General features: G+C 45.1%; 2 protein-coding genes across 5 annotated transcripts in view; both read right to left on the bottom strand.

Moving 5' to 3' along the window:
• The window catches only part of LOC108233740 (selenocysteine insertion sequence-binding protein 2), a 9,565-nt gene extending 4,760 nt beyond the window's left edge, over nucleotides 1-4,805 (bottom strand). Inside the window, exons 1-15 of one of the 2 annotated variants that reach the window (XM_017412390.3) lie at nucleotides 4,612-4,805; nucleotides 4,203-4,327; nucleotides 3,994-4,093; nucleotides 3,862-3,919; nucleotides 3,415-3,593; nucleotides 3,268-3,313; nucleotides 3,091-3,188; nucleotides 2,606-2,725; nucleotides 2,434-2,520; nucleotides 2,250-2,351; nucleotides 2,009-2,141; nucleotides 1,768-1,934; nucleotides 1,587-1,695; nucleotides 1,345-1,507; nucleotides 1,037-1,257 (exon numbers count right to left, since the gene is read on the bottom strand). In XM_017412390.3, the coding sequence (XP_017267879.1) occupies nucleotides 1,037-1,257; nucleotides 1,345-1,507; nucleotides 1,587-1,695; nucleotides 1,768-1,934; nucleotides 2,009-2,141; nucleotides 2,250-2,351; nucleotides 2,434-2,520; nucleotides 2,606-2,725; nucleotides 3,091-3,188; nucleotides 3,268-3,313; nucleotides 3,415-3,593; nucleotides 3,862-3,919; nucleotides 3,994-4,093; nucleotides 4,203-4,327; nucleotides 4,612-4,620 (1,717 nt within the window). In that variant the 5' untranslated portion in view covers nucleotides 4,621-4,805. The remainder of the gene's footprint in view (nucleotides 1-1,036; nucleotides 1,258-1,344; nucleotides 1,508-1,586; nucleotides 1,696-1,767; nucleotides 1,935-2,008; nucleotides 2,142-2,249; nucleotides 2,352-2,433; nucleotides 2,521-2,605; nucleotides 2,726-3,090; nucleotides 3,189-3,267; nucleotides 3,314-3,414; nucleotides 3,594-3,861; nucleotides 3,920-3,993; nucleotides 4,094-4,202; nucleotides 4,328-4,611) is intronic. The other variant, XM_017412391.3, reaches the window with a different exon arrangement.
• A 344-nt stretch (nucleotides 4,806-5,149) lies between these two features.
• On the bottom strand, nucleotides 5,150-9,826 carry mfsd10 (major facilitator superfamily domain containing 10). Of its 3 annotated transcripts, none has more exons than XM_025005059.2 (13): nucleotides 9,723-9,826; nucleotides 8,938-9,107; nucleotides 8,509-8,605; nucleotides 8,315-8,418; nucleotides 8,081-8,239; nucleotides 7,804-7,995; nucleotides 7,267-7,369; nucleotides 7,080-7,191; nucleotides 6,882-6,990; nucleotides 6,704-6,794; nucleotides 5,986-6,033; nucleotides 5,799-5,888; nucleotides 5,150-5,699 (listed from the first exon to the last, which is right to left on the bottom strand). In XM_025005059.2, exons 2-13 carry the CDS (start codon nucleotides 9,079-9,081, stop codon nucleotides 5,596-5,598), a joined length of 1,353 nt encoding a protein of 450 aa, XP_024860827.1. In that variant the 5' UTR covers nucleotides 9,082-9,107; nucleotides 9,723-9,826; the 3' UTR covers nucleotides 5,150-5,595. The 3 variants fall into 3 exon arrangements, with proteins under 3 accessions (XP_024860827.1, XP_017267653.1, XP_024860826.1); XM_017412164.3 differs by having other exon boundaries at nucleotides 9,675-9,820; XM_025005058.2 differs by having other exon boundaries at nucleotides 9,679-9,816.
• Between the last annotated feature and the right edge of the window lie 266 nt (nucleotides 9,827-10,092).

The following is a 10,092-nucleotide window of genomic DNA, read 5'->3' as shown; positions in this document are numbered from 1 at the left end:
CCCTGCTCCTCCCTGCTCCTCCCTGCTGCTCCTGCTCCTCCCTGCTGCTCCCTGCTGCTCCTGCTCCTCCCTGCTCCTCCCTGCTCCTCCCTGCTCCTCCCTCCACATTCACCACAAAGTCTTTTATTCCACTGAACTCAAATCTGAAAATAAATGATTTTTTCTTTTTTTTTCTTGTTTTCCTCTTGGCTTTGTTACGTCATCACCGCTTGAATTTCTTGTCACAACAGAACCGTTTATCAGGACAGGAAAAGCAGTTTTGGTTTTTTTTGTTTGTTTTCATTCAGTAAAAGCAGAACAAATTTCTACCGTCTGAACGGCAGAAAACCTGGAACCTGGAACCTAAAATCTGAAAGTTCTACAGACGGAAACGTCACCAAAACGTTTTCATTCTTATATAAACTGATCTACTTTCTTTAAACCATAAAGAACGATAAAAAAGTTTGATTTTTCTTTAATAAAAACTGATTTTCTTCTAGTTTAAACTAAACAACGAAGAGAACAATCCAGACATTTATTAAAATTGAGGAGAAGTTTGATTTGTAGTAATTCTGACTTGAGAAAAGGAAGATGAACGTCCTGTTCTCGTGTTCGTGAAGCTGAGGACAAACTGAACAACTTTTACAGATTTAAAGGAAACGCCGGCGGACTGACTTTAGCTCATCTTTGAACGATTAAAGACAGACTGGACCGCAGAGGGATCAGTCAAACCAATTAAAAGGTGACTAAACGCCGGGCGAGGCCGACGGTTTGAGGAGTAAACAAACATGGACGACAGCCAGCTCGCAGCGGATGCCTTGCTTTCCTCGGTTTATCCAAAACCTTTTACGGCTCACGCACCAACCACAGCAGGCTTCACCCAGCGGGGAATTATGGGTAATATTTGTGCAGCTTTAGACGCCAAACTACAGAGAACAATGTGTCTTCAACAAAAGTAACAAAACAAATATTTAACTGGAGAAATAATCAGTTTCCTTACAGAGCGACGGCCTTAAACGGTGCGGCGGGAACATCAGAGACGCGCTCTGAGGCGTACCTTTGGACTGGATTCGCTCGCAGTTCGGCGAGATGATGACACACTTGACCTTCCTGAGCTTGAGGTGCTTCAGGACCTCTCGAAGGCCCATCACGATCCGCCTCTTCATCCGGGCCTTCATGGGGTCCTTCTGGTACAGGCGGTCCTGGAAGCGGACCAGCTCCTTCAGGAGCGACGTTACGCACTCGTCCAGGTCCTTGCTCAGCACCTGGCTGCAGTAGCTGACGAGGACACGAGCAGAGGCGTCATGAAAACACGAACAAGTCCTGATCCGAGTCCTGATCTGCTCGGGGACTCGTGCAGCTTACTCTCTGAACTTCCTGCTGTGGATCTTCAGCACGTCGGCCTGCTGAAGCTCAGCCGGGGCTGCCTCCGGCTGCACAGACTCCTCTTTATCAGCTCCTTCGTCGTCTCCTTCCACGACTGAAGCTGTGCCGAGCGGCTGCTCGTCTTCGTCGTCGTCGACTGACCCTGAGAAAGAGAGCAGGAAATCAGGAAATTATTACCCAGCGACGGAAGGTTCTGAGGCAGCTCTAGTGCTCGCTCCGACCTGCTGCGTCGTTCTCTTCGTCGGCGGGTTTGGACTCGTCTTCGGGCAGCGGTCCTCTCTCCTCCAGCAGACGCTTCTGTTTTCTCTCCTCCCTTTCCTTCAGAATGACCTGCGGACCCAACAGAATCAGAACCTCAGACCGGCGTGTGTCGTTTCCAGCTCAGGCTGCGAGCAGACTTGCCTTTTTAAGAGGAGTGGGTTTCTTGGCTTTTGGAACCTCTCTCTGTTTGCCTTTTTTCACCGAGGGGCTTGTTGAGTCCAAAGGATTGTGTGCGAATTTCTCCTGCTGCCTGAGGGGCTTCTTTGGAGCTGAAGGTTGCCTCTGGACAACAGGAAGTCCTCCGCCAACTGCAATAAGAGATTAAAGTCACCCCAATCTGCTTTAACACCCCACACTTGTATCGGATTGGCTGCAAACCGACCTGAGAGAACCACAGGCTTGGCGTCCTGCTTGGATTTCTGGGATTGTTGCTTCTTTTCCAGAGCCGCCAACATGTTTCCGATATCCAGCTGAACAGGAGCTTTGCTCTTCTTCCCGGAAACTTTCTCTGCTTTCTGAGGAAAAAAAAAAAATCAAGTGAGCACAACAAACAAGACGCTTTCTGTACCAGTTTGTATCAGCATAACACGAAAGGTCAGTTTTATTTGACAATAAACACCAACCTGCCCCCTTTTAGCTGCTTCTGAGGGCTGAGCTTTTCCAGAAGAGAACTTTTCCATGTTTGGATCAACAGATTGATGTTGGCCTACTTCTCTTTGGTTTTCCTTCATTAAAACATGGATATAAATCACAAAAACCTTTCTGTTTTTGTAATCATTTAGTTTAAAGAGAGTATATTAAACATACCTCGCTGCAAAGCTTTGTTTTGCTGCTGAGAATAAACCTCTCAGACGCAGCAGAAGCGACAGCCAGACCTGGAAACTCCTCTTCATCCTTAGACCAAAAGCAAAAATTACAACAAGAATTATATTTTTCTTCCAGCACAGCTTCTAAAAATGTAAAAAAAAACTAATGTTACCTCAAATTTCGGAGGCTCTAGAGGGTTTATTGGCTCCTCAGCTTCTGCTCCTTCGTCACAACTTTGAACTTTCTTCTTTTTTCTTCGTCTTTTCTTTCCTGTACCTTCGTCTTCCTTCGTCTGAGACATAAAACAGCAAAAGAACCACTCAGACATCTATCTCCTTATTACCCATCTTTAAAAAAAATGAACTGGCATCCAAGTAAATACAGCTTAATGTTGGAAAAAGGTGCCAAAACGTTGCCCAACAGGTGGAAACTTTAGTTCCTTCCCTGCAACACTTCCTTTATCACAGGATGGTTAAAATACAAAACGAAAAACTTTAGTTTCTCCTTCAAACATCCCATTACTAAAAGAGATTCTTATAAAAGCAGACACATTGAGGCCAAGCTCGCCTGGTTCAAGAGGTTTAAGGAAACTGAATGTTGAGATCTGAACTTGGATCGTTTAAAAACAAACAAAAAAAAATAAAAAGCGGATCACACCTGCAGAGCGCCGCCGACCGTCCGGTCCGGGAGGACGGGTTGGTGTTTCGGAGGCTGAGAGGCGACATTGGCCCAGGACGTTGGCACAGATCGAGCTGCTTAAAACAAGACGATAAACGTGTGAAAAGCAACGCTTTCATAACCAAGAAGGCTGCTTAAAATCTGTTTCTGCCCTACCTGCTGGGCTGACGGGGACTTTAGCAGCAGATCCTCTCGTATCGGCCTGCTCAACAAAATAAAAAAACGTGTCAGTGAAGTAGAACTGCCTGAAAGTTCAGCACCAGCTGAAATAGTGTCCAACGTGTTAACAAAGCAGGCGTTCACCTTCCAGGAAGTCGTTGGGGTTTGCATACGGGGGCTTGCGGTCAGACAACCCGGACCCCAGCTCTCCTCCTCCTGAGCGGATTTCGGCTGCGGGTCACCGGACAGCTCCGGAAAATCGGCCATCTTCACCTCAAACGGGACGGAGTCCGCTTGCGTCGGCTTCCTGGGGCCGTCAAAACCTGAGGGCGACGCACACGAGACTAGAACCGAGACAACAGAGACTTGTGTATAGTGCAGATGTAGGAATCCTGGTCCTGGAGAGCCACCATCCTGCACGTTTTCCTTGTTTCCCTGCTCCAACACGCCTGATTCATATTAAATCACATCTTCATGTTCTGTAGAAGCCTGTTAATTCAAATCAGGTGTGTTGGAGCAGTGGAACAAGTAAAACCTGCAGGATGGTGGCCCTCCAGGATCAGGGTTGCCCACCCTTGGTACAGCAGATACCTTTTTTCTGTGCATCCACCGAGTTTTTGCCCTGGGAGTCATTGCAGCTTTTCGATGCCTGTAAAGAAGAAGAACAAGAGGAAGATGAGGAGTTATTCAGTTAATTCAGCTTATATGGCTCTGATGGCAAACCTTGGCTTGAGGGGCCCTCGGACGGTGGCTGCTGTAGCCGTGACTCCTTGAACCATCTCCTCCGCGTCCTGCTGATTTTGGGCCAAAATCTGACCGGTTCCTGAGAGGTGATCAGACATTTGCGAACAGTGTTAGGAGGACTGACAGCTCAAGGGCTCAGGTGACTTGGCTGCTTTGAGCTGAAGGTGATAAAATGGCTCTTTAATAACCTTGTCAGAGTTGGGTTTGGCAGGATCAGAGGCGCTGAGGCTGTGTGAGGACCATCAGCCTCCCTCCTCGGTCTCCTCTGGTGTCTGTGGTCAGAAGCCCAGGCACTGGATGTCAACTCGCTCTCCTGGAAAAGAGCAAATCAGCGGCGCGCTGATTGTAAGAAACTCCAGCAAATCCGCTTAAAAACAAGAGCTCGAAGCTGCAACTTTATTTTAATCCCGTCCTGCCAAAATGAAATAAACTTTTAGCGTGTTTAGAGACAACAAAAAAAAAACTTGAAACTCAAGCTGTCTTGTCCGTTTTTGTAGCTTAAACGTCTCTAACCGTTAAACTTTTGTAGACGTTAACTTTTCGCACGAGCGTGAATTAGCTTCCTACCTAGCCCACGGATCGGGCTAACGTCCTTACCTTGTCCATTTTAAGTGCGCTGGGGTTTTTTATTTTCTTTAGATGCTGTCACATTTTCGCGTCTTCACCTGGGCTTCTGTGTGTCCTCGAACGGCTCACATTTGCGTGCTCGTCGGTGGCGAGCAACCTGTTTTGATAGCCTAGCATGAGGAGCTAATCGAGTCTTAACGGCTGATTTTTGTGCGCACGCGGCGACAGCGACACCTGGTGGCGCAGTAGCTTAAACTCACACACACACTATACTTACTATATTTTAATTAATTAACATCCCATTCTTAATCTAAATGATTTAATTTGATATTAGTCCACCCTTTGCAGTTATTACAGCTTCAGCTCTTCTGGGACAGCTTCCTAAAGGTGTGTTTATGGGAGTTCTTGACATGTAATTAGCAATAAAATAGGTTAAGTTAAAGTTTATGACATATTGTTGTGATTTCACTTACAAAAATCTGGAAAAACAAACAGAAAAATGTGGGACACATAGCTGAAACTCAACCACAGATAAACCAACATACAGTTCAATGAAACACTTCATTCCTTAATGTTTTGTATCAATTTATGAAATACTTTTTCTCCATTTCCATACATGAATGATGTGTTTGTTCCTTTTTTATTATGAGAAAATACAATATAAACCTCTTTGTGCTGAGAAAAAATAAAATGCTGCTTCAGAACATGATCAAATACTTACACAAAATGATCTAATTTCCATATGTATAAATGTTTTTTTTTACGCAGTGTATAAAACGTACAAAAACGGAATAATATCAGTTTGTTTCCAGCTTACACAATAAAATATCCTCTTCTATTTAGCATAAATGTTATTTTACATTATTATTATTATTGTTGGCCAACAGCACAAAACATAAACTGAGTGAAACTGATAGCTTTCTGCTCATTTTCCCAGCAGCTGTAAACGTAACGTTCGCCTCCGGCAGTAAAATAAGAGCTGTTTAAATAATCTTCCCGGGGTCTTCATGCCACTCACTCCTCCTTTATTCTCCCAGTTCTGCTCAGGAGAACAAGCGGTACCACGAAGGAGGCGGCTGTGAGGAGGAAACACGTCTGAGCTCCGGCAATCCAGTAAACTGTGAAGGAAAGAAGACGACAAGAACAAAAAAGGTTGTCGCAGGAGAACACAAATAAGCACGTGGTTGCTAAAAGTGTTATTAAAATAGCTTCTTTACCCGAGGACGACACGACCGGGCCAAACGCTCTCGCCAGGGCGCCCAAACTGCGCAGGATTCCCATCACCGTGCCTTTCTGACCGGCCGAACCTGGAGGAAAATCCACAAGCAGGGAATCAGCGACGGCGTGCGCGTCGTGGGGGAAATCAACAAACGACGTCAGGGGGAAAATGACTTAAAGGCTCACCGTGGTCCGAAACGAGCATCGACAGGCAGGGCACGACGACCGCCGCCGCTGTAACAAGAGGAACATGGAAACACAACTCATAAATACATAAAAACATCATTTAAACAGAGCTACGTGCCATCCCTTAAATTTATTTTAATACTCCAAGTGTGGGTTATGTTTATTTATGTTTTTTTTAGTCAAATAACATCTACTTAACAAAAACTCTCTTAAGACTCAACCAAACAGAAAAACAGAATAACTAAAAGAAATAAAATGTTTAAAAAAGAGAGTTTGCCAAACTATTCATGATCTGATTAGTTTTCTACTATTTTACACACAAACAATGCAGGAAAATGTCAGATGTTGTTATATTTTCTTCTTCTACTGTTATTATTTTGTGGTTTTATTTATTCATGAGTCAACAGCGACCCTGGTGGCCATATGTGGTAATTACACCCATTTAATTAATCTAATTATTAAAAGTGATATTACTAAGAAACATACGTTGACTTGATCAGAACTCAACTCCTGTCGCTTTGCTATAACTGTACAAATAAAAAGTTTGATTTTACTTAATTTTTTTCCATCTTAGTGTCCCATTTTGTTCTTGATCTGCTTTAATCAAATGTTTAATCCAGCCACACATATCCTCAAGTGCAACAAAAAGACTAGTTATGACCAAAGAGACAGAACTAGCTTTAAATTTAATTTAGTTTTTCATCAGACTGCGACTCACCGTAAGAGTACAACGCCAAACCAGCATAAAGCATCGTCATATTCCAGGATAATCCGATGAGGATGAACGCTGGGATCAGCATCATCATTGCCTGAAACAAGAAATCCGTACAAGGGGACGTTTGTGCAGCACGTTCTGTGAGAACAACGTTTATGGCGTCAACAGACGGTGTTTTTACCCTCTGAACGGCCCTTATATGTTGCCCAGGGCTGATCCTTCGAGCGTATCCGCCCTGGATTAGAGCCATGATGACACCAATGAAGAAGAACATCTTTCCCTGCTGCATACTGAAGAAATGAAACCAACCAGGGACGAGTTTTTATTTTTATTTTCCCACCGACTGATAAAATATGCAGCTTCATCTTTGAGCTCGTACCTCGTAAAGTGGAAGCGCTGGTGAGTCAGAAAACTCAGGGTGAACTCCAGACCGGAGAACAGGAAGAGGTAGCAGAAATAAACCAGGCCCAACACTTGGAGCTTCTGCATTCCTGCCAAAAACACAGAGCCGCTGTTAACGGGGTAACACAAGAGTCCGAGTCAGACCCGGCAAATCCAGAACTCACTGTCCCGTGGAGGAGGGTCTGTTGTTTTTGTCACAGCAGCGAAGTGGAATAAAGACAGAGGACTGAGGAGGTCCCAGGAGCTCCCACGTCCAGAAGACGAAGCCTGGACGACAGAAGAAGAAGAAAGGACTGTTTTGGATGTCATTTCAAAGAGATGAAAGCAAACGTGCTATAAAAAAAATAATTTTTTTTTAAAAAAAACAGGAAATTTTACTTTATTCAGGTAATGTGTGTTTATTTCCTGTTTCCAGGACAGTAAAAGCCTGAAGTGTTTGGTTCTGATCTTATCCAGGAAGCAGAAAGCAGCCAAACTGAAGCTGGTGGCGAGTTTTCTTCAAGTGTTAATCATCTATGATTACTGTTTTGTTACAGTTAGGGCTGAATATCTGAATAGAAATCATTTTAAAAGCTATTTGGATTTCTGTAGATGTTCACAACAAGCAGAAATGAGGGTGGTGGTACGATTTTTGGTTTCAGACTCTTGGAAAGAAAGCAACAAACGTTTGTTAAATGTTTGACGTTTAACCCAAAACCGACCTTCTTGTCCTTCACCAGCGTCTCCGGCAGCATCAGCCAAATGAAGAGCAGGTCTGCGACGCTGAAGGCCAAGGCGAGCAGAGCCGGAGTCTGGCAGAAGGCCTTTTCTGCTGTTTTGGAGCCGATGGCGAAGTAGGCGCCCATCAGCGGTCCGAACGTGAAGCCCAAAGAGAAGGCGACGCCGATCATCGCCTGGAGACAAAGACACAACCCAGGGTGGTTCAGGGACACGTGTTTGAGAGCCGGGTTTGTAATAACAGATATGAACGGTGCTCACCATCCCTCGGTTTCGTGCCTTCGGACACGGCAGGTCGGCCACGATGGCGGTGCAGAGGCTGACGTTGCCTTTACAAATCCCCCCGATCACCCGAAACAGAAGGAACATGCTGAAGCTCCGGGAAACGGCCCAGACCGCGTAGGAGCAGATCAGCCCTGACTGGAAACAAGGCGCTTGATCAGACCTGGAGGAACGAGAGCTGACTCACGAGGAGCGCAATGAGGCTGGACTCACGGTGGTGAGGAGGAGGAGGGGTCGTCTGCCGTGACGGTCCGACAGAGCCCCCGTCAGGGGCGACGACAGGAACTGCAGCAACGAAAACAGCGAGCCGATCAGACCTGGAGGGCGACATGACGGCGTGTTAAACTTTGAATCGTTCCCTCAAGTTGACCGGATGAGGAGAGCCGACGTCAGAGGAGTCAACAGACCTCCAAACAGAACCGAGTTGTACTTCTTCTCCATGGGGATCCCGACGGCCTCCCTGAACCAGTCCACCACACTCTGCAGAGACTCGTACAGAACGTCCTGAGCCGGGAAACAAGCAGGAAACCATCAAACCCAGAACCAGGGAGGGGCTCAGAAGCAGCTCAGTCAGAAGATGGTTACGGTTTTTACAGAAGAAGCTCTTCAAACAAAACTCCTTCTGTTCTAAGGATCGGGCTGAGAGCAGCCAGATCAGGAAACAATATTCAGAACTGGTTTTTATTGCAGCTAAATGTTGTTGTGTTTTTGTCTCCAAACTGTTTGACAGTAAAGTACATCCCCTTAACCACGCTGCCCTAACGCTGTCTCACACCGCTGCTGTTTCCTTTAGTTAATCATCGTTTTTAAACACGATTTCCCGCGTGTCCACCAACCCCTGTTTGTGCATAATGATCCAAGATTGAAGGCAGCAGAGGCAGAATCAGGGTGAAGCCCAGCAGGTCGAGCAGCAGGATGAGGAACACCACGCCGATCACCTTCGACGAGAAGGAGCCTCCATCTTCTGCACTTCTCTTCATAGCTGCCGTTTATTACACCGCCTCTCCTGTTGACAGAAAGACGTGAAGCGTTGCTTGAAATCATAAAGATAAGAGCTATCGTCTTAGTCATTAATAATGAATTTTAGGTCTCTATCTTAAAACGATAAGTGTACTCATTTTTTTTTTGCTTTTTAATCTTATTTTTATGTAAATACTCATATTTTCCTCTATAATGCACAATAAGGTCAACATAAACACAACTTCTGGCAAATACTTCAGGAAGTTAATGAAGTATTTGAGTGAATGAGTGAAAAAAGTTACCCTTCCTCCAGCTCGGATGCCAGTAAATTAATGACACTATTTGTTGTTACAGTAGGTTATTGTGAAAGAGGCGGAAAAATGTGATCAAGGAAGGAGGAAACAAGTTAATGACTGCTTTAAGACAGCCAAACCAATCTGTTTAAACTCCAGAGACACATTCCGAGGTTAAAAGATCTGCTTTAACACCAAAAAACACGTTTTTTTATCCTTAGAATAAAGGTATAAATCAGGTGAGACCGGTCAGTTCGGGTCAGCATCACCTCGTTTTGCGGCATTAACCCGTTAAAAGCCACTAAAAAAGTCGACTTTACTTGCAGTTTTTCCGCGGATTGGAGGCAGCCGGAGCAGATCACACTCACAAGACTCGATCAGCACCACCTCGTCCGCCTCATCGGTCCATTTTCTGCGGGTCCGGACCAGGAACTGGTGTCCTGTTTCGTGTCGTAACTGACGAGCACAAAACGCTGCCTTCAGGGAGCGTCGTTCAGGCTCGTAATTTTCAGTTTCACGCTCCGAGCGCGTCTCGATCGTAAAAAATGCGAAACATTAATAAAACCAAGAAAGGTGTTTTAATCGGTTATTACTAAACAATGAGACTCGAAGTTATCTCGGCTGAATTAAAACAACTTATTACGGTTATCTGTTTAAAATTACGTCCTTTATTGCGGATGAACGATTAGGTGAAACCATTTTTTCGGAGCCACATTAAATCACCCGGCGAAGAGAGTT

Source organism: Kryptolebias marmoratus, linkage group LG1 (assembly GCF_001649575.2).
Source record: "Kryptolebias marmoratus isolate JLee-2015 linkage group LG1, ASM164957v2, whole genome shotgun sequence".
NCBI classification, from domain to species: Eukaryota; Metazoa; Chordata; class Actinopteri; order Cyprinodontiformes; family Rivulidae; genus Kryptolebias; species Kryptolebias marmoratus.
This window is presented reverse-complemented; position numbering and strand designations above follow the sequence as displayed.